This window comes from Leuciscus leuciscus, assembly GCF_965113295.1.
Source record: "Leuciscus leuciscus genome assembly, chromosome: 3".
NCBI classification, from domain to species: domain Eukaryota; kingdom Metazoa; phylum Chordata; class Actinopteri; order Cypriniformes; family Leuciscidae; genus Leuciscus; species Leuciscus leuciscus.
Window position 1 is genome coordinate 29,537,391 of NC_138727.1, and position 23,654 is coordinate 29,561,044.

Below are 23,654 nucleotides of genomic sequence, written 5' to 3' on the forward strand. Positions count from 1 at the left end.
CGTAACTGCACTGTCTTTAATATCCTTTGCCCGATTTGGATTGGTAGACCATAATCGAGAGCATTTCCGTAACTGCATAGTTTTTGTCCATAACTGCACTGTCTTTAATGTCCTTTGCCCCGGTATGGTTTTCAGTGCGCGGCCATCTTGAACCCACTGCAAAACAGCCGAAAGAGAGAGAGATGCGTGTGTCGGTGTGACTGATGAATGATTCTTACCAGTTGTGGACCGACGAAGCTGAACTTTCAATGTGATAACTCTGAAAAGATACTGATCGAGGAATTGGGAAACCATGTCATCAATCCATTTGGGAAAATGCGCTTAAATGTCTAGAGATAGATTATATTTCATCGCATTGTCGCAATCTTTTAACTAAGTTACCTCCTGGGCTTTGTTCAAATGTTTTGTGTCATATTTATGTAGGAGAATGAAAATGAGGCTGCCTTTAGCATTCATTACAAATGCAAAACTGCTTAATTCTGGCTGTAGAATCAGGCATGGGATTCTTAATGGAATTACAAAAACACCATTGCTGTCCAGTTGTAATATTTGCTGCAGGGCGGAGAGAAATTGGATAAAACCAGTGGGCTATGACACCGGTGTAATGACTTACAACAGTCTTACCAAGCAGAAAGAACCTCTGGTTTTGGCTCAAGAAAGAATTGCTTCCTGGTAAGGTACACAGTGGTCCATTACGGTAATTGAGATTTTCTTACATTTCTTACTATTTTTTTTTATAACATCTTCTTTTGTCAATTCCAGGTATAGCTGTGGTCCCACTGTTTATGACCATGCCCATCTCGGCCATGCGTGGTACGTTTCTCTGCTTGCTAACTAGTTAGTTACAGAGTAGTTGCAGTTACGTTGAAACTAGGTTGCTAGGTTATTTTAATATCATTGATATACTATTATAGTTTTTATTAACATTTTCCATTTACTTATAAATTTGAGTAAATCTTAGTTTTAGCAATTTTGTTGTTCCCTTTCGAGAGGTCTCTCATATTGCGTAAGTAGCTTACGCTATGGGAAAAACTCCTTTTCTCAAGAATATTGAAGCCAAATTTTCAAAACACAGCTAGAGTAGACAGCTAGCTGAGCGTCTAGCGCAGTCATTGGCTGTGCTGCAGCAACCGCACGAACCTATGGTGAGGCAGTTCATGCGCGCGAACCAATCAGGCCGATTCCCGCCCATGCGTGTCAGAGCCTGCTGGAATGGGCGTGGCTTATAGCTATATAAGCCCCCATTTACGCCATAGAATCAGATTTAATCTTCTTCAGCAAGTTTCCACTTCGCTGTCTTCCGGATTAAAGAACAGCTCTGAGGACACCGGCTTCCTGGTTTAACTGGACGCCGCCTTCAGTCCGCTGTACAAAAAGCTAGTATATTCGCCACTGCGACTCATTTTCTAAAAGAGCAATTTCACAGGCGTTGTTTCAAATGCCTTGGGTGACCTGCGCCTCATGCAGAGGCCCTCTCTTCGGCAGAGATCGTCACATCCTCTGCGCTTCCTGTCTGGGCTGTGACCACACGGAAGCTGCAGTCTCTAAGGACTCTGTGATGAAATGGCGCGCTCTACACTGAGGGCTCGACTGGCCAGCTGTATGCATTCCCTCCGGTCACGATGCTTCCTCAGGTCATTGACGGATCAGGGAGAGCAAGTGTGCAGTGCTCTTGATAGCTCCTCTCTGGAAGAACCAGCTATGGTTCTCCAAGTTGACTCAGCTGCTGAAAACAGCCCCATGGCCGATTCCGCTGAGAGACCTTCTCACGCAGGCGAACGGAACGATCTGGCACCCCCGTCCCGACTTGTGGGCCCTCCATGTATGGCCCTTCAACGGGTATCTGGGGACCTCCCAGAAAGGGTGCTGAAATCCATCACTGAAGCGAGAGCGCCCTCGACCAGGCGTCTTTACGCTCTAAAATGGTCAGTGTTCTCCAGACCCCTGGACTCCTACTCATGCCGAGTGCCAAAGGTGCTCTCCTTTTTACAAGAGCTTTTTGGACGTGGGGCACACCCCCTCCACGCTCAAAGTATATGTAGCAGCCATAGCAGCATTTCATGCTCATGTGGCCGGGCAATCACTGGAAAGAAACAACCTGGTCAAGCGCTTCCTGCCTTGAATTCGGGCCCAACGACTCCAGAGTCGCCCTTAAGCCGAGGCACGGGTATGTTCCTAAAGTGCTCTCCACTCCGTTCAGAGTGCAGGTCATTTCGCTATCAGCTCTTCCCTCGCTAGAGGACGAAAGAGACGTGAATCTATTCTGCCCTGTCAGGGCTCTCAGAGTCTATTTAGAGTGTTCTGCCCTGTTCAGGCAGTCAGAACAGCTCTTCGTATGCTTTGGCGGCCGCACCAAAGGGCTCTCAGTCACAAAGCAAAGATTATCACGCTGGATAGTGGACGCTATCTCGCTGGCTTATGTGTCCAAGGGCCTCCGTTGTCTCATAGGCATCAGAGCTTATTCCACGAGAGGCATGGCCTCGTCATGGGCATGGTCGAGTGAAATACCAATTAAAGATATCTGTGCGGCGGCCGGCTGGTCCTCGCCGTCCTCATTTATAAGATTTTATCCTGGAAGTTCCCCCCGATGTATATCCGGTCCTGGTTCAACCTGAACTACGGTTCTTATACATTATAAATAAGGGGCTTGGCCCTTCTTATACATTATAAATTAGCGGCCTGATTGGTTCGCGCACATGAGCCGCCTCGCCATAGGTTTGTGCAGTTGCTGCACCACAGCCAATGACCGCGCTAGACGCTCAGCTAGCTGTCTACTGTGCAGAAAAGGAGTTTTTCCCATAGCGTAAGCTACTTACGCAATATTCATTCCCTTCTCTCAGGGAACTGAGGTTACGTTAGTAACCGAGACGTTTTTATTTATTTTATTTTGATACATTAAGTAAAACAAATGAAAGTGTGAAATGTTGCCTTGACAGCTAGCTGAAATTAAATAATTGTTAGTTATTTTATATTTTATTTCAGTTAACATTTATTTTATTTCAAATATCAAAAATGCTATTATAAATGCTATTTACAGTTTTAGTTTACTATAATAACCCTGGGTTGGTGTTTGTTAAGCAGTAAATACATTTCTCTGCCAGCTTCCTTTATTTTCTTCTTTTTCTTCCTTGTATGCAGCTCATATGTCCGATTTGACATTCTGCAAAGGATCTTATCCAGACTTTTTGGAATCAATGTCATCCATGTTATGGTCATCACTGACATTGATGATAAAATCATACAAAAAAGCCTTGAGGTAAGTATCAACTTAAACTCTTTCACCCATGTTTCAGTATACAAGATTAGATACAAGATTTATGTGGAAGGATGTTTGTAAACACTTGTCAATTCTAAGACTTATCTAAGATTTATTTTGCAGGAGAACGTCTCACCCACCGTCCTTACAAGAATGTATGAGGAAGATTTTAAGAGGGACATGCAAGCACTGCGGGTAAATAATTTTTTTTTTTTTTAAGTGATTTGACTAAATGACTAAATGTGTATTTGTCTGGTCTTTGTTCATTTGTCCAGGTTCTTCCTCCAGCTGTATACATGAGGGTGACAGACAACATTCCCCAGATTGTAGCTTTCATAGAGCGCATTATCAGAAATGGACATGCCTATGTCACAAATCAAGGTGCCTCTCTCTCTTTCTTGTTGACAATGGGCTTTATGCACAGCTGCACTACTTCCTGAACTTCAGCCAGCTCTTTGTTTCCTGTCTGCCATTATTGGACAAACTGATTAATCCAGGTGTGCCTGACCTCAGTAACAATAATCAGACACACCTGTATTAATCAGTTTGTCCAATAATGGCAGACAGGAAACAAAGGAGCTGGCTGAAGTTCAGGAAGTAGTGCAGCTGTGCATAAAGCCCATTTAAAGTCAAGTCTTCCAAGTTTTTTTCCCCCCTAAATATGAAGAGAAGATGAAACTGAATATATAGTATGATTTGTTGACCCAGGAAACGTCTACTTCAACACTCAGTCCATTGGTAGCCGTTATGGCAAACTTGTGAATCTCGGAGGCATTGTTGGGGAGCAAGGTATGTTTATGACATCTGTTTTTTTGTCTTCATCTATAATAGATGTGGGTATCCTCAATCTTTAATCACACATGATTTGTCATTGCACATTTATTATAATCTTTTTCTGTGTTATTGAGCTAACTTGCTTGACAAAACTACTGGTAATAGTTAGAAATATTACTGATCATATATGTAATGTCTGTAGATAAGATGAGTAATTTTTGGGGGGGATAATTAATATGCTCTAGAAACCATGACCTAAATCCAATAGAGTATTTGACTATTTCTTTTATTTTAGGGGTTCAGGATAAAAGGGATCCAAGGGACTTTGCTCTGTGGAAAACATCGAAACCACATGAACCTCACTGGGTTTCATCTTGGGGACAAGGGAGACCTGGGTGGCACATTGAATGTTCTACAATTGCAAGGTAAATGCTCTGCCTTAAGGCTGGCCCACACTAAAAGATTTTAAAAATCTTAACAGATTTTCAAAATGTGAGAGACCACAAACTTGACGGAAAGAAAAATCATACATTTTTGTTCCTATCGTGTATGGAGAGCCACGATGTGACTAAAGGCCAATTTATACTTCTGCGTCGAGTGTACGCCGTAGTGTACGTCGTAGGCTACGCACGTAGGCGACGCCGTCGTGAGCATTTATACTTCTGCGAATGTCTGTGTTGCTCTGCAGTTACACCGCCGAAACGCTAGTTGGCGCGGGTGGGTTTTAATGTTCCAGTTCCACTGTGTTTACATTCCTCGGGGCTATTTTGAGTTTAGGTTTCTACGAGCAATGGCGACTGAAGGAGTCATACAGATGGCTGTATTTCCGCACATCTTCAAGCAATCTCTCGGTCAGTTGGTCTATTGGCTCTTCACTGATCTTCGGAATTTAAAAATGGCGGGCGGGCGGTGCAGAGTGCAGAAGATCATTCCGGAAATGCGTAGGAGGAAACGCGATGCTATCCAGCCGACCAATCACAGATCTTGCGGTCCGCGTCGCCGCGACGCGTAGTTACATTTTTGAGGAGGTGCGCGTCAGGGTACGGCGAAGGGTACGACGTATGGTACACGTCAATGCGTATGCTACGCCGTACCTTCTACGCGCACCCGACGCAGAAGTATAAATTGGCCTTAAGACAGCACACCACACACTAACAGATTTCATTCACAAACAACCAGAGTCCTGACTGTGAACAGGAAATCTTGCAAAAAAAATCTCTCGCAGTTAAACGTGACTTTAGAGTAAACAAACGGACGACGGGCAAGAAGAAATGGCGATAATAATAGTGTTTTGAATACTTTTTACAGTAAATTTATCAATCACTTTTAACACACATCACATCATGGGAAAATCTGATAATATAATCTATAGAACCATCAATATAAACGGTACTTAACTAGGACTGTAGGAAGGGGAGAATTGGGCTCCAAATTTGCCCCGATTATCTTGTAGTGTGTGGGTGCCTTAACCAATTGACTTCTTATACCAAACGTGATATTGATATTTCTTTTGCACTGATTTGATGTGTCTGATTACGAATGGATGCCAATTTTACATTTAGTCTTTGGTAGTAGCTTGAGAATATGTATCTATTGTTCACAACGTAAGGGAGGTTTAAGTTCAGTCAGTTCAGTAGGTCTCTGATGGCAGAGAGGAAGAATATAAGTCATAGACTGTTGTGGAAGTCAGGCATTTTGGTACATTATCCTATGCCAATTTTGAAAGATGTTATCCATACTACAACCATAGGTCAGGAAAGATGCCACTGCCTATAGGGGGTCGTACACCGGCCGCGTCGCGTCTAGGACAACTCGAGGTGTCGCACACCGGACGCGCACTTTCTCAGTTTATGGCCAGCAATATTGTTATGTTTAAGGACATTATGGAATTAAGATAATGTCTGTACTATGTTATGATTGCACTGTACAATTAAACACAATCGTGGCTAAGTCTGCAGTCTGAACACTTTACCTCAGAGCGATCGTTAACTGAATGAATTGAGAATATCACCTGAAAATCCGATAACATCAGCAGTTTTCATCCATGCAGCTGATTTCTTTAAATTAATGTAAAACTAAATGTATATTGCAGCACAGGGTGAAGTCAGTATACATTAACGACGATTTGAGACAAATAAATGTACATTTAATATAAAACTATGTAAATGGCGCTCTGTGGCGCGGCAGGATTTTGAACAAGGTCCTGAGCCGTAGCTGGGCGCCGCGGATAGACGCTGAATGGCGCCGCCGGTGTGTGTACACTCATAGAGAATAATGTGTTCGAATTTTAAAGACGTGGCGCTGCGCTTCTCGTCCGGTGTGCGACCCCCTTATGACTACACTGACAAGCAGGGATGCTCCAAAAATGATGACTAAATAGGTCAAAATCAAGTTACGTCTGGAAAGTGTGAGCTACACTGAAAAAGAAGAGTCTTGTTGATTTTCACTTGTGCTACAATCATTGATTTGGAATTCCAAGAAAGAAACAATGTTTTTAATGCTTTTTGAAACACCAAGACATGGTTTCACTACTTTCCAAGCAGCGTCAAGTACATTTTGTGTCAAGTCGAATTTGTGTCAAGTTTTTCAAATTTTTCACATGCGAGTTCAAAATGAAATATAGTAGCACAAGATGAAATGTTAATAAAAATGTTTTTTAATGTGTTTTTTTTTTTTAAACAACAAGACCTTTTCACTACTTTTCAGATAGTGAAAATTCATTTGAATTTGTGTAAAGTTTCAGACAATTTGAATTTTTTTGTAAAAAATTATTTACCCTAATAGGACAAAGTTGGTTATAAATGACACCCTAAAAAAAGGTCAAAGGTCAGATGTAGAAAACTAAATTTGGAAAATGATTTGTCATTTTATTTTCTAGCTGTGATTTCACAATTAGTTCCATAGAGGGCTAAATTCATTTTAAATATATATTTTTTTTTTCCTTTTCGACAATCTGTTACATCCAGATACAGTTGTAATCGAAATGATTCAACCCCTATTGTAAATCAGGTTTATTGGCTTAATCTACAGACTTTCAGCTGTTTGCAATGAACAAATCGAACAAAAGTAATTGAAACAGCTCAACACAACAAATGTTCAAGTGGTTTCCTCAAATTCAACTGAAAATGCAACTTTTAATGACTTCTGCAGTCTCAAAATTATTCAACCCCCTGAATAGAATCACTCACGACAACACAAATCTGAAAAACAAGTGTTGTCTCAAGCACACCTGATGCAACTAATTGAGGGCTTCATTGAGCTTACACATGAACTATCTGAACTGGCTAGGTTTTTTGAGTGTCACGTTTGAACTGCATGTTAGAAATATGGCTAAGTCAAAAGAATGGTCCAAAAAGTTAAGAGAAGATATCATCACCCTTCACAAACAAGGAACACGATACAAAAAGATAGCGAAGGCAGTAAATGTTCAGCTTGCGCAGTAAGGAGCGTACTAAACGCATGCCAGAACTCCAAGACGTACGCCAGAACTCCAAGACGTACACCACTACTGACCCAAAAGCACAAGAAAAGTCGGCTCCAATTTGCTCAAAATCATATAAATACGCCATCAATGTTTTGGGATTCTGTTCTGTGGAGCGATGAAACAAGACTGGATCTTTTCGGCCCTATGGATCAGTGATATGTCTGGAGGAAGAAGAATGAAGCATATGCTAAAAAGTACACTCTGCCTACAATTAAGTCGTCAAGTAACATTTATTTATATAGTGCTTTTTACAATACAGATTGTTTCAAAGCAGTTTTACAGAGATAACAGGAAAATACTGCAACAAAGTTTGTTTCCAGAAGAAAATAGCATCACAGTCCAGCTTAAGTAAGTTTAGTTATGTTTCATTTTTGTTGTAAAAAAGTTATTATATATATATATATATATATATATATATATATAGCCGGTCTGGAGAAAACCGTGATGTCATCGTCCAGCTCAGTTCAGTTCTCATATAATGGTGTCAATGCTGGCAGATCAATATTATTGTTGAATATTAAATTAAATGTTACATTTAATGTCCCCAACTAAGCAAGCCAAAAGCCAATGGCCAAAAGTTAAGCATGGTGGTGGCTCGTGATGATCTGCGGCTGTTTTGCATCCTCTGGCACAGGAAACCTGCAGTGTGTGGAAGGCAAGATGGATTCATTGAAGTATCAGGAAATCGTCATGCCGTCAGTGAGGAAGCTGAAGCTTGGGCGTCATTGGACCTTCCAACAGGACAATGATCCCAACCATACCTCAAATTCTACCAAGGCTTGGTTGCAGAAGAATTCCTGAAAGATTCTACAGTGGCATCACAATCACCTGACTTGAACCCCATCGAAAATCTCTGGTGGGATTTGAAGAAGATGGTTGCAGCACGCAAACCTAAGAATATTACTGAACTGGAGGCCATTACTCATGAGGAATGGGCTAAGATTCTTCAGAAACACTGCCAGAAGCTGGTGTCTGGTCATACATCTTGTTTGCAGCAGGTCATAACAGCAAAGTTCTACTAGTACTACAGGTTCTACAGGTTCTACTAAGTACTAAAGATGCTTGCCATGAAGGGGTTGAATAATTTTGAGTCATTGAAAGTTGCATTTTCAGTTGAATTTGGGGAAACCACTTGAAACGTTTGTTGTGTTGAGCTATTTCAATTACTTTTGTTTGATTTTTTTTTTTTCATTACAAACAGCTGAAAGTCTGTACATTTTGCCAATAAACCTGATTTACAATGGGGGTTGAATAATTTTGGTGAATAACTGTATACATCACAATAGATAAGAAAAGATCTGTCATTACTTCCATTTAATTTGTACTTTAAGAGAATTGAGGTTCTCTTACGAGAGGTCTCTCGTACTTGCGTAAGTATCTTACGCTAGGGGAAAACCTCTTTTCCTCGAGATATTGAAGCCAAAAATTATCCTTAATTTTGCAATAATGTAAAACGCATTGCAGCAGCATGCAGACATGGGCGAGACAGCTCGCGCGCCCATTGGCTGCTCTGCGGCAACTGCACCAGCCTATCAATAGAGGCCCCTCATGACGTCAGAACCAATGAGGGTGCTTCGCGCCCATTACGTCATGTCCCGCCGAAAGCGGGTGGGGCTAGGGCTATAAATACGGCCCAGAGAGGCTGGTTTGGTTAGTTTTTCATCTCTTCAGCGGGCCTACGCATCGCTGGATCCTGAGAGGAAGCCGCGCCGTCTGATTCAAGCACCCAGCGGGATTAGTCTGCATCTGAAGCTGCCGGTCGACAACTCGCCGCCTTCAGTCACCGTTCCTGCTCACGCTTTCCGGCGTACATATCCTTTTCTCTGCTACTGTGTTTTGTGTATGTGTGTGTTCGCCGCCACGACACACACTCTCATTGCACTAAAAGAGCCGGGCGTCTTTTTCAAGACGCCCCTTTCCTGAGGACGCGCAGCTCTCGCGCTCGCTGACGGCGACTGCCCTCGCTGCGAACTAGTTACTGCCTATGGTGACTCTGCGGACTCACCTGGCATCCTTCTCCGAGACTGCGCCTCCGCCCCCCCCAACCCGCAAAGCTCGCCGGTGGCGCCCGCTTGCCTTGCCTGCTTGGAGGATGATACCTGCTCTCCCTCTGTTCGAGCCGCGCAAACCGCGCCGTTCACAGGGGATGTCAGGAGCGGACGGTCACGGGGCTAGCTTTCTCTCTCCCTCTGTTCGAGCCGCGCAAACTGCGCCGTTCACAGGGGAGGCTGGAAGCGGACGGTCGGGGTTAGTTTTTCTTTACGTACAAGAAAGCTATACCCTGCCCCTGCGCCCCATTCACACGTCACTCACCGGCGAAAGGAGAAAAGAGTTTATAGTCCCGCCGAAGCTGGACTGACCTGAATTTTCTCACACATTTCTCAGTTCCCTGATCAGGCGACTGGAAATATAAATATTGCAGCGCCTGCAAGCAAACGCCGAAGAAAACATGTTGACGCTCTTATATGCTCGTGCATCTGAAAGCCTTTGTGTTCCCCCCTGTGGCTCAGTGGCAGATTCTCAGGCTATCGTGCGAGAGACCCGTGTTCGATCCTGGGTCTACCGGCAGATAAAATTATGCCGTCAATGCTCGCTCTGTCAGTTCGCTGAAATGGCGACTGCAGATGTGTATTTTTGCAGCCAACGAGCGCGTTGTACAACCCGCTCGCCTGCACCCAAGCACCGTTTCTATGGTTTCCGTGCGTCACTGGCGAAAGGAGAAAAGAGTGTTCCTAGTCCAGCTGCGGCTGGATCTACCTCCATTCTCATACATTTCTCTGGAAATGTCAATATTGCAGTGGACGAGCCTATAGGCGGATCTTTTGTGACGTCATTGTTTATGTTTGTCGCGTTGCATCATGGGAATCGTGTGGCAGGAAACACCGCTAGATACCTGTAATTTGATTGTTTTGCACGTTTGGAGGAGGATTTAGAGAAGAGGATGGTTCATTCTTGCTGTGTGGTCGAGTACGGCTCGTTGGGGGCCTGATAAAAAGTTTTTTCGAATTCCCTCCGAAAAGGATCGCGAAAAACGAAAGAAATGGTTGCGTGCAATTAGGCGATTGAACCTGGACGCTCCGAAGAAAGCCTGGATTCCTGCAGCTAACGTTACTGATCGAGTTTGTGAGGCTCATTTTGTTCATGGTAGGCCTAAGTCTTAGTGACTATGTATTTATAGAAGATTGAATAAAAAAAATAATAAAACTGAGTCAAATCAACCGAGTCATATGTTTTCGCGTTCTGATTCAGGTGTCCCAAACCGCGATCCACAGCACCCAGACTATGTTCCTCACATCAAAATGGGCTATTCTGGATCGCAAAACTTAAAAGCAAAAGAAAAGGCTGTTCTAACCTCTGCTTTTAGCACGATCACTGCTTTCTGTTTGGCAGAAAAGATCGGCCCAACTTTTCGAAAAAACAAAATAATCATAGGCCTCCAGACTTTTGAAAGCCTTTAATCTTTCATTAGTGAAGGGTCCAGGGGTTTCTATTAAATAAGAATAAATGTCTCCCCAGCAGATTGGTGGCCAAGACACGGGCAAGTCGGACCAACGTTTTTTGTCATCCCAGATCTCATATGGGCTTTGAATAACTTCGATTTTGTCACCAATACAAATTTTGAGCTTCTCTCCAAACCTCCTCCGGTCTTCAGATGTTAAAGTGCTTATATATTGTGGATTTCGCCCGCTAACTCTCTTGAAAATGCTCGTCGCGTCTTTACTGCCCGCAATACTGTTTGTTTTTTTGCCACACAACCACTCGCGCATGCGTACAAAGATGTCAACAAAGATCCTCCTATTGTAATACACGCACGTCTGCAAACAAACGCCAGCATGTTGACGCTCTCTGTTTCTATGGCAACTTCTCGCTCGTTCAGTTCCAGTAAATGCGACTGTTCCAGTGTATTCTGCAGTAAACAAGTCGGCGACACAGCCCGCTTGCCTGCACACAAACGCCGCTTTTACAGCTACCCAGATAAATCCCATAAGAGTGTATTTTCTGGTGTTCCGGCCACGGCCGATGGTGTTATGAGTGTAGACAAAATGCTCACTGCCCAGTGCTCATTCCTACACAGAAACACAGCCCGTCACACAGGGCTCGCGCACATGAAATCGACCCAGATCAATTGCGCATTAAATGTGGTAAATGTGCCCACTGCCCAGTGCCCACAAACACTACGTTCTGCATGTCTCAAGGTTTCTGTAAAACGAAACCAACATGCATTCGCTCTGCTCAGGCGGACAATGCTCTCAGTGTTGTAAATGTGCCCGCTATCCCACGCCCACATTCACATATAGACATGACAGGTCTTACGGGACTCGCCCAGCCCTCCCCCTCTCGGTTGACCACCGCAGAGGAGTCGAGCGCGGGCAATCTGCCCGCTGTTATCAGCGCGCCCCCTGCCTCAAATGTCATAAGCGCGACGCTTATGTTGCAGCACACTGAAGCCCCTCTGTCGCTGAGCGACCAGAGCGCGCTTCGCATTCAACCCCTAGCCATTCGTGCAAACGCATGGGCAAGGCTACCCGGGGTTTCGAAGTGGGTGCTAGACATTATAGAAAGAGGCTATTCGCTACAGTTCGGTCGACGCCCGCAACGCAAAGCGGCGCGAATCGATACTTCGGTGAAAAAGGAAGTAGCACACCTACTTCGAGCCAAAATAGCGAAGCTACTGAGCAAAGGGGCTATAGAACCCTTATCACAAGCTCTGAGCGAAGGGGGCATGTACAGCAGATATTTTCTGGTACCCAAAAAAGACGGGGGTCTCAGACCCATTCTAGATCTAAGACGACTAAACAAAGCACTTCTGAAACGACGGTTCAGAATGCTCACGACCAAGAAAATCCTCTCGCAAATTTGCCAAGGGGACTCGCTCCGAGGCATACGAGTGCTGAATTATTTGGACGATTGGCTGGTTCTAGCTCGATCACAGTCGGAGCTCATAGAACACAGGACCATATTACTCGATCACCTCGAGAATTTAGGTCTCACAGTCAATTGGGCGAAGAGTTCGCTGTCTCCCAGTCAGAAAATATATTTTCTGGGCACAGATCTGGACTCGCTGTCTATGACAGCACAGCTGTCGCCGCAGCGCAGACTAAGTATTCAGCGCATGACAGAGATTTTTCGCCACGGCGCTTTAGTCCCGCTCAAAAAGTTTCAAAGGATGCTGGGTCTCATGGCTTCAGCATCCTCAGTGCTTCAGCTGGGTCTGCTTCGCATGCGCCCGCTGCAGTATTGGTTGAAAGCGCACGCCGCGCAGAGCTTGGACCTCCGGTCTCGCGTGCCTCAAGGTCGATCAGAAATGAACCTTGGACAGTGACCGACTGGTACCGGTCAGGAGTAAGCCTGGGGACTTCCTCAAGTGTGAAGGTGGTGTCTACGGATGCCTCAACCTCGGGATGGGGAGCGCTGCTCGAGGGCAGACCGTTATTCGGCCAGTGGTCGGAACGGGAGAAGCTTCTGCATATAAACTGCCTGGAAATGATGGCAGTCGACAACGCGCTGAGGCGCTTTTTTGTCCCCAGATAAGACACCACGTCTTGGTCCGTTCGGACATGTCAGTGGTGGCTTATATAAATCACCAAGGAGGTATCAGATCCAGAATCCTTCACAGGCTGACGGAACACCTCCTGGTCTGGGCTCAGCACAATCTGCGCTCGCTCAGGGCAGCGCATGTGCCCGGCCATCTGAATGTGGGACCAGACAGACTGTCCAGAAACTATCTTCCGGCAGGAGAATGGTCTTTACACCCACAGACAATCAAACTGCTATGGAGGACATTTGGCAGAGCGAAAATAGACCTATTTGCGTCTCAAGAGAACGCTCATTGTCAGGAATTTTTCTCCAAGAGCAGGGATGCGCTGGCTCACGTGGCCCCGCTGCCCGCTCTATGCGGTTCCCCCTGTCACGCTCCTACCCCAGGTGTTAGAGCGAATCAGGGAGAGCGGATGCCCGGTGCTACTCGTCGCCCCTTTTTTGGACAAACCAAGTCTGGTTTCCAGTCCTGATGCAGCTGACGAGTACCGCCCCGTGGCCGATACCGGTGAGGAGGGATCTCCTCTCGCAGGCAAACGGCTCGATCTGGCATCCTTACCCGGAGCTTTGGTCCCTACATGTGTGGGCCATCAACGGGTACCCGTTAACCTCCCAGCGGGAGTGTTAAACACGATCACACAGGCTAGAGCTCCATCTACGAGGAGGCTCTATTCCTCTAAATGGTCTGTATTCACTAGCTGGTGTACAGCGAGTGGCACTTCACCCTCACGCTGTGGGGTGCCGGAGGTTCTCTCCTTTTTACAAGAGCTTCTGGATAAGGGCAGAACCCCATCCACGCTCAAAGTTTATGTGGCGGCCATAGCAGCGTTCGCTGAACCACCGCTTGGCCAGTCATTAGAAAGGAACGATCTGGTCATTCGCTTCCTTAGAGGAGCTAAGAGGCTGAACCCTCCCAGACCTCCCTCAGTTCCCGTTTGGGACCTTTCCACGGTTCTGGAAGCCATGAAAGGTGCCCCATTCGAGCCAATACAGTCAATAGACCTGAAACTCTTGTCTTTCAAAACAGTGTTTCTTCTGGCTCTCGCTTCAGTGAAGCGCATAGGGGATTTGCAAGCGCTCTCAGTGAGCGCGACGTGTATGGAGTTTGGGCCTAATGACTCGAGAGTCATACTCAAACCAAAGCACGGATATGTTCCTAAATCCCTCAATACACCGTTTAGGGCACAGGTTATCTCCCTGTAGGCCCTGCCGGTATCTGAAGAGGAAGGGGACGCAGGCTTCCTTTGCCCGGTCAGGGCGTTAAGAGCCTATCTGTCTCACTCATCTGTTTTCAGACAGACGGAGCAGCTCTTTGTTTTGTTCAGCGGACGTTCTAAGAGACTAGCTGCGTCAAAACAGAGTCTATCCAGATGGATAGTTGATGCTATAGCGCTAGCTTACACATCCAAGGGCCTGCAATGCCCGATAGGTGTCAAAGCACACTCCACAAGAGGCATGGCCTCGTCGTGGGCTTGGTCCAGTGGGATTGCCTTGCAAGATATCTGTATGGCGGCAGGCTGGGCCTCCCCGTCTACATTTATAAGGTTTTATAACCTCGAGGTTCCCGCTTTACAAGCTAGGTTGCTCTCGGTTAAATTTTTCAGTATTGCCCGCCCGATGCTATCGGCTCAGGATGCTGAAACTGCTAGAGCGTCGATCACTGATCGTCTGTATACTTCTGTGGGCAGTGCGTAAGTCCCCCATATTTACATGACGTAATGGGCACGAAGCACCCTCATTGGTTCTGACGTCATGAGGGGCCTCTATCGATAGGCAGGTGCAGTTGCCGCAGAGCAGCCAATGGGCGCGCGAGCTGTCTCGCCCATGTCTGCATGCTGCTGCAATGCGTTTTACATTATTGCAAAATTAAGGATAATTTTTGGCTTCAATATCTCGAGGAAAAGAGGTTTTCCCCTAGCGTAAGATACTTACGCAAGTACTCGTTCCCTCTTCTAGAAAGAACCGAGGTTACGTTAGTAACCGAGTACGTTTTCAGTTGAGGAGTAGTTAGAATTTTAGAATAATATAACGTAAGTAAAAAAAAGAAAAAAAAGTGACAAGCCTCTTTCTGAATGGTTGATTCTCTGGGAATGGATGGAGTTTTTAGCAGAATTACAAAATCATATTTTCACATGAAACGGTAACTCCTATAAATTTTTTTTTGTTTTTGTTTGCTTTTCTTGTCTGTAGCTCAGTGTTTGGAAGTCAGTTGGACATCCACTCCGGAGGGATTGACCTTGCCTTCCCACATCATGAGAATGAGATTGCCCAGTCTGAGGCGTATCATCAGTGTGAACAATGGGGAAACTACTTCCTGCACTCCGGTAATGCCCTCAGTCTCCTGGTTAAGAAGTAGTAATATTTTAATGAGCATTGTTTATTTTGTAGCATAGGATCTGTGAATATTTAGCTTTACGGCTCGTAAAGCTCTATTTAATGAAAACTTTGTTTTTAAGGACACCTTCATTTGAAAGGAAGTGTAGAGAAGATGTCAAAATCCTTGAAGAATTATATAACTATAAAGGTAACAAATTATACCGGTAATAATTATTTTTTGTAAAAGTATTAGTTCTGCACGTTTAATAGACAATAGCGTTTTTTTAAAATCTAACTCTCTTTATAATCTAGGATTTTCTGGCATCTTACACTGCTAATGAGTTTCGACTTTTTTGCCTTCTGACCAAATACAGATCAGGTATGTTACAAGCTGAAAGGGACTCCTGAAAGATATATATGGAGTTAATATTGTGCCATAATTAAACAAACAAATCCAGCATTTTGCAAGCAAACAAACTCAATCTGCTTTGCAAAGGAAAACTCAACTCTTAAACAAACAGAAAGCAATTTGCAAGTACAAAGGTCAATTTGAGCGAAAATGCAGTGGAGTAACAAATATGTTTAGTTTTACAAATATAAATAAATGAGCCTAGATAATATTTCACAAATAAATACAAACCATCCTACAAATTGCATGTAACCTTTGAACAAATACCAAATCTAGTGTCTAATATCTGTCTGTTATGATTGTGAGACACTTGGCTTTTTATGAGATCTCTCGGCTCGATTTTCTCACAAATGTGTCCAGGCAGATTTTCTCACAAATGCAGATGAGCAACTTCCTCTTCTAAAACAGTAGATGACGCTAAAATAGGGGATTAATTTAGCGCTAGTCTCCCGGGAGAAGCACTGATTTGAAACTTGCCTAATGCCTACACCTGAGGAAAATGACTGGTGAACACAACAGGCGTGTTTCTGTCTTACTTTATCTATAATGAACCTTTTTAAGGTTTTCTTTTGTAAAATGTTTATTGCATATCTAGACAGAAATCCACATTAGCACTTAGTAACAATTCACTCTCTCTAGGATAGGGGAATCTATAAGCTGAAAGCTCTGCCATCATATGTTGCTTTTTAAAAAGAATTCTACATCTGACGCATGCGAAATGACTAAATTAGTGATTATGTCTACACTGAACGAATCTTCTTTCGTTCTCCATAAATTTCATTTAATTGAAAGGAGGGTTTCATTTGTCTGTCCAAAATAATAATTTGGGCACTGCATACGTCACAGGCAAGTTAAAGGAGAACTCCGGTCAATTTTAACATTGAGCAAATTTTTTTGTAAATTTGGAGTGCTGTCAGTACAGAGAACAATGACAAAAATCGGTGTTGCCTACACCGTGTTATCCTCTTAAAATTTGCACCTTGTTGACTTCAATGGGGCAAGTTTTAAACCTGCTTTTAGCCTCTTAACATCCTTGATGTGTCATTACAAGTGCCCAGCCATGTGAGTGATTCCTTTAGAGTGAACACGGGTGAATCTGACTGCTGTAGATGTGAAAGATATGAATAAAAATGAAGTTAATTCAGCCAGCGCACATACCTGTATTTTCTTCCTGTTTTCGGTCGAAGTCCACAGTAGTCGATTGTCGAGTTCACGCGCGTGATCATAGATACTAAACCTATGCGCGGTGAATCTGACTGCAGTAGATGTGAAAGATATGAATAAAAATGAAGTTCATAGATACTAAACCTATGCGCGTGAACTCGACAATCGACTACCGTGGACTTCGACCGAAAACAGGAAGAAAATACAGGTATGTGCGCTGGCTGAATTAACTTCATTTTTATTCATATCTTTCACATCTACTGCAGTCAGATTCACCCGTGTTAACTCTAAAGGAATCACTCACATGGCTGGGCACTTGTAATGACACATCAAGTTCTCCTTTAAGAAACAATTGTATATTGTTTGTTTTGTTCATTAATTATTTGATTACATTAACTGTTAAAGCTGACTGAATTCCAACTAAATAAATAAATAAATAAGTGGGACCCTCCTTTCAATTAAATGAAATGTTCTCATTAATTTATGGAGAACGAAAGAAATAGACTCGTTCAGTAAATGTAACGTTTTTACAAAAATGTAAAAAAGCAACATATAATGGCAGAGCTTTCAGTTTATAGATTCCCCTATCCTAGAGAGAGTGAATTGCAAATATGTGCTAATATGTCTAGATATGTAATAAACATTTTGCAAACGAAAACCTTAAAAAGGTTAATTGTAGATAAAGACAGAAACGCGCCTGTTCACCGGTCATTTTCCTCAGCTGTAGGCAAAGGCAAGTTTCAAATCAGTGCTTCTCCCGGGAGACTAGCGCTAAATTAATCCCCTATTTTAGCGCCATATACTGTTTTAGAAGAGGAAGTTGCTCATCTGTATTTGTGAGAAAATCTGCCTGGACACATTTGTGAGAAAATCGAGCCGAGAGATCTCATAAAAAGCCAAGTGTCTCACAATCATAACAGACAGATATGCATTTGTATGCACTAGATTTGGTATTTGTTCAAAGGTTACATGCAATTTGTAGGATGGTTTGTATTTATTTGTGAAATATTATCTAGGCTCATTTATTTATGTTTGTAAAACACAAAACATATTTGTTACTTCACTGCATTTTCGCTCAAATTGACCTTTGAACTTGCAAATTGCTTTCTGTTTGTTTACGAGTCGAGTTTTCCTTTGCAAAGCAGATTGCGTTCGTTTGCAAAATGCTGGATTTGTTTGTTTAATTATGGCACAATATTAACTCTATAGATATACTCCTACAAAGAGACAGATATTCTACATTTACTATACATTTTCTGTGGGTCTTTTAACCTTTCCAGCAATTGACTATAGTGATGCTAGCATGAATGAAGCCCGATCTACCTTGTCCTCCATCTCTGCCTTCTGCCACAACGCACAGGCCTACATGCAGGGCCATTTACAGTGCCAGCCTATAGAGGAGGGACTTCTCTGGGAGAGGTAAAGACAGACTCTGATATACATTTTGAACAGTAGAATGACACGAATAAGGCCAAGTTCATGCACTTCTCCTATGTTTTCTGTCTTTTCATGTGTGAATATATGGGCTCTGTGTCATGAAAAGTTATATATTCAGTCACTGCTCCCATCAGTTTTGTGTTTTGGATGTGATCCAAATCCTTGTGTTAATGGACGTCACCATCTATGATAGTTACTTCAGATGCTGTCACTATGGTTGCAAGTGTTAAGGACCACTCACACCAAGGACGATAACTATAACGACAGAGATATAGTTCTAAAAATCATTATCTGTGTTAAAGAATAGCAGAGGCCAAACCACAACTACAACGATAACGGCATAGAGAAACAATATCATTGGAATCACTTTCAGAACAATTTTTTCCAGTTGATGAATGATAAAATTGACTAGGTGAAAAAGCTGATCATGAAAAAACCTTTGTCTCAAACTCCTTTTTGTCTTCACTGTCTTTGTTTGGTCTAGGTTGTCTGCTACACAGACCAGTGTTGGGAAAGTACTCGCTGATGATTTTGACACCCCAAAAGCAATGGATGCCATTATGAGCCTCATTCACCATGGCAACTGTCAGCTTCAGCCTGTTACTAAGGTAACATCATAGGGTAGGTCACTGAGGCCTCACATTCTTTATATCCTCATTACAAAATATTATATTTTAAACCTTAATTTATATTTATTAGTCAAAGACTAATTGTACTGTCTTTTTTTTTGTGTTTGGAAGGTTCATGGGCCTAGGAGTCCTGTTGTATTTGGAGCCATGCTGTCCTATGTCAGGGAAATCATGGGTGTTTTTGGAGTTGATCTTCTGGATGAAAAGGTGAGAGATCAAATTTTTTTGTTTTGTTTTTTTTTGTTACATTTCAAAATAAAATTAGTTACCGGTAATTTTTCATGAATAGGAGAAATCGTGTTATAAAAGAAATTGGCACCCTGTTCCCTACAAAGACAGCACCCTTCAAATAAATAATTCAGTCACCCGTGTACACCGTTTAACAGTTATGACTTCACACAAGAAGCGTTAGTTAAATAAACATAGCCAGTTACTCAAGAGCTAAGATATCACACAGCAACACGTCTGAAGCAGGAGAGGGAAACTTGAAGAATGGAGATCCGCTCCTATCTAGTGCAGCGGCAGCCGCCGACTCCGAGCCTCGACGATCTGCCCATATAATCAGCCAGCCTGTCAAACACTGATGAGCACAGAGAACAGGAAAGGAAACAAACATACCTGCACACTCATATATACTCCCACACAATAATGTGGACATATTATACTTAGAAACAAAGATAACATCCAAGGACGTAACACCTAGTGTTTGGTTTCTTTTGTGCTCTAGTAGATGCCTCATATTTCTTTGATAACTTTTCATCTCAGTCAAGATATACACATACATTTTTTTTTTTTCTTGTAGACATTGACGTCCTTTTTCTTTATAAAAATTTAAAATTTTGCAACACTTGATGTTTTATTAACAAAATTCGGGAGGACCACTTTCAGATAATTAACTCAATTCACGACATAAGAGGTATATACAGTATACAGCAGACTTGCCTCTGTTCCATGACAGTTTTCCAGCATTCATCCACCACCCCATCTCCTCATTTTTGACTATTCCTATCCCAACTTAGGATGAGGAAGTATTCTGGGTGTAGGCCAAATTCCGGGCTCGGAGCCCTCCCCTGGGACAGCACGCCAAATATGCATAACCTTTACACTGTTTAATTATACTGTATGTAAGTGTGAACTCGTAAATTTCAATGCTTTTACACTGTGTCCCTTAGGACGTCCATGATTCCTCCGGAGTTTTGAATAATGTGGTGGAGGAGTTGGTGCATTTTCGGAGTGAGGTTCGTAAATTTGCACTTTCTGTGCAAGACCAAGCTCCAAAAGACCCCAAGCCTGGCAGTGAAATTCAGAAAAGTCATCCACAGCCAGACAGAATACCCTTGCTGAGGGCCTGTGATGCCTTAAGGAATAATCTAGCACCCCTTGGAGTCCACATTAAGGTAAGACTTCAAGACATCCTGTTAGACTAAGGCTGTTTCTCAATTCCAAGAATGCTCAATTCCAAGAATGCAAAGAACGGACTTGCGTTCTCGATGAGACTTTTTACTTGCCATGTGTTTATGGTTCGTCAATGTTAGATTCTTTTTAATATGCCAAAAAAATACTGCCGCTTTCTTAAGGTCTTTATCACTTTATTAAAATTAAGCAAAAGAGACAGACAAATGTTTACTTTCACGAGCTGTCACGCATTTCAAACTTGCAGCGGGAATCTTTTAAGTGAGAACGAGAAGTTTAAAGCTTACAGGCTTCCGTACGTCGACCGCTCACTGCGTCTTCTGGGATGTTTTAACGGTTCAATTCTCTCAAGTCTGCATTCTATGCATCCTCAATATAAAAAACACATCCGGGCACTTTCATGTGTCCTCTGTACTTGCGTTCTTGAGTATTGGAATTGAATTTTGACGTTTGATGATGTACAAGAACACAAGGACGCAAGATCGCAGAAGAACACGTATTGAGAAACAGCCAAAGTGCAGCAGAGCCTTCAAAGCCTCCAACACCTTCTGTCAAAGCACATTGCAAGGCTTGTTGTGGTTAACGGTGGTAATATTTTGATTTTGGTTTCAGGATAGAAGCACAATCTCCACTTGGGAAATTACAAGAGGTGAGACGAGGAAGAATTAACCACTTACTGAATTGGACCAAACCTTTATCTATTAGAACTTGGACATGCTGTTTGAAGCATCTCATCGGTTGACTGTTCAAGTTTTTCTTCAAAGAAATTACAGTTCAACTGAAGACACTTGCAAAAATGTTTAGTTATTACCTCTATTGTGCAACTAAAGTTGGAAAAAAACTGTAATCATAACCACATATTGAATCTGTAAATGTAAATAAAACAACTGTTCATAGTTTATCCTCAAATAGAGCTTGACCCTTTCTTAGCCATTCTTATACAGAAATAACTAAAGCAAAGGATCCTTATCGAACTCCACTGGTTGAAGGTCAGATTTTTTTTCCTCCGTGATTTAAAATTTTTTTTTTTTTACGAAATTAATCATTTTTATTTAATAGACAGTTTTTCCCTTAATATGGATTTAGACTCCTCACTCAAGGTGCTATATTCCATTTGTCTACCCTTTTTGGACTCTGTAGCCCCACTTCATGTCAAAAAGTGCAAATCCAGACCTGAGCCCTTGCTGAATGATGTGACTTGTGGGTTGAGGATAACCTGTAGAAAATTTGACCGAAAATGGATAAAAGACAAGTTACAGGTATGTTTTAAAATGTTACGGGATAGTTGAGACAACTATCAGAATACCGTAAAGATGGCTAAGAGAAATTATTTTGTAGAAGCAATTACAAAAAATAGTAGTAAGCCGCAAGTTTTTTTATATTAAATTCTGTATTTAAACCAACAACTGATGTGTTTTCTCACCCTCCAATTATCACTTTTGAGGCTTTTTTGGATTATTTTGTCCAAAAGATCTCTGAAATCAAATCCATGATCGAACCTAGTTTGTTTGATCCTTCAGTTGTCCGGCCACCATTTGTTAGTTTTGACCATTTTGAAATGATCTCCTCGCAGTCACTAGCCGAGGTAATCAAGCAGTCAAAACCAACTGACTGTTTATTAGATGATATTCCAGCGAGATTAGTAAAGGAAGCATTTGATGTTCTTGGCCCTAGTATCCTATCTATTATAAATAATAGTATTTTAACAGGAGTAGTCCCTAATCAGTTTAAACATGCTCTTGTCCAGCCTCTTTTGAAAAAAACACATTTGGACCCTGCTGTTGTATCAAATTATTGGCCAATTTCAAAGTTACCTTTTTTATCCAAGGTTTTGGAGAAGGTGGTTTTGAATCAAATAAACACTTTTTTGCTTCAAAACGATATTTATGAAAATTTTCAGTCAGGTTTTAGGGCTTACCATAGTACTGAGTTGGCTTTGATCAGGGTTTTAAATGATTTATTGACCGCAGTTGACTCAGGGTCTTCAGCAGTTCTTGTTTTACTGGACCCTTAGCGCTGCATTTGACACCATTGACCATGAGATTTTACTCTCACGCCTTGAAAAGGTTTAGGGAATTCACGGTATAACGCTTGCATGGTTTAAGTCTTTTCTTTTAAACTGAACTTTTTCTGTAAATTTTGGTCAAGATTATTCACAACCTGCCTCTTTGCTTTGTGGGGTTCCACAGGGGTCCATTCTCGGCCTAATTTTGTTTTCTTTGAATTTGTTACCCCTTGGGTAAATTTTTAGCAAGCATGGAATCCCCTTTCACTTTTATGCAGATGATATGCAAGTCTATCTTCCTCTGAAATCATGGTTATCTTTAAACATTTTAAAACTAAATGAAGGTAAATAAAAAGTTGTGTGGTTTGGAGTTCCAAATAATTTTGTTGATCTGGGTGGTTTAGCCCCCTTCCTTAAGCCATTAGTGCAATTTTTTTTATTTTTCTCAAGTTTGAGAAACAGATTTATTCTGTGGTTAAGTCTTGTTTTTATCACTTGAGATTAATAGTGAAGGTGTAACCATTTTTGTCCACGCTTGATCTCGAAAAACTCATTCATGCTTTTGTATTTACAAAGCTAGATTACTGCAACTCACTATATGTCTGCATAAATAAATCATTGCTTAACCGCTTACAACTGGTCCAAAATGTTGCGAGGCTTTTGACAGGTACTTGTAAGAGAGACCATATTACTCCAGTTTTGAGTTTTTTTACAATGAATACCGATTGATTACAGAATAAAGTTTAAAATGTTGTTTTTTGTTTATAAATCATTGCATGGAATGGCCCCATTGTATTTGGTGAATTTGATTGAGAAATATGAACCAAAATGGTCTTTAAGGTCAGCTGACCAGCTGGTTTTAACGACTCCTAGAACTAAACGGAGGAGTGAAGATCGAGCTTTTGTAGCGATAGCTCCAAAACTCTGGAATGATCTACCCCTTTTTCTCAGATTGGCACCCACATTAAGAGTTTTTAAACACAAGCTTAAGGAATACCTCCTCGCATTAGCATTTAATGGGGTATAGTAGTAGTTCTTGTATTAAAACAGAGGTTTATTTCGCTGTTATTTTAAGTGTGGTTTTAGTGTTGTTTTTATGGTTGTCTTTGTGTTTTAGATATTGTACAGCACTTTGTTCAATGGTCAGTTGTGTAAAAGTGCTTAATAAAAAAAGGAAACAAAACGAAACGAGTATGGTATAGCCTATACTAATCATATTTTTTTTTTTA

At 42.2% G+C, this 23,654-nt stretch overlaps 1 protein-coding gene and 1 long non-coding RNA gene across 2 annotated transcripts in view; both read left to right on the plus strand.

Moving 5' to 3' along the window:
* Positions 1-21,333, plus strand: part of cars2 (cysteinyl-tRNA synthetase 2, mitochondrial) — a 21,353-nt gene extending 20 nt beyond the window's left edge. Inside the window, exons 1-15 of the mRNA XM_082165385.1 lie at positions 1-672; positions 763-813; positions 3,139-3,256; positions 3,380-3,451; positions 3,532-3,637; positions 3,965-4,045; positions 4,326-4,455; positions 15,243-15,376; positions 15,509-15,576; positions 15,681-15,747; positions 18,222-18,360; positions 18,863-18,986; positions 19,119-19,214; positions 20,180-20,404; positions 21,033-21,333. The exon at positions 1-672 is cut by the window's left edge and continues 20 nt beyond it. Coding sequence (XP_082021511.1) covers positions 428-672; positions 763-813; positions 3,139-3,256; positions 3,380-3,451; positions 3,532-3,637; positions 3,965-4,045; positions 4,326-4,455; positions 15,243-15,376; positions 15,509-15,576; positions 15,681-15,747; positions 18,222-18,360; positions 18,863-18,986; positions 19,119-19,214; positions 20,180-20,404; positions 21,033-21,089 — 1,713 coding nt within the window. The 5' untranslated portion in view covers positions 1-427 and the 3' untranslated portion in view covers positions 21,090-21,333. The remainder of the gene's footprint in view (positions 673-762; positions 814-3,138; positions 3,257-3,379; positions 3,452-3,531; positions 3,638-3,964; positions 4,046-4,325; positions 4,456-15,242; positions 15,377-15,508; positions 15,577-15,680; positions 15,748-18,221; positions 18,361-18,862; positions 18,987-19,118; positions 19,215-20,179; positions 20,405-21,032) is intronic.
* On the plus strand, positions 12,395-14,778 carry LOC309495666. Its single transcript, XR_014204773.1, has 3 exons — positions 12,395-12,755; positions 12,818-13,034; positions 13,114-14,778. It is a non-coding gene; the product is annotated as an uncharacterized lncRNA (long non-coding RNA).
* Positions 21,334-23,654: the final 2,321 nt, after the last annotated feature.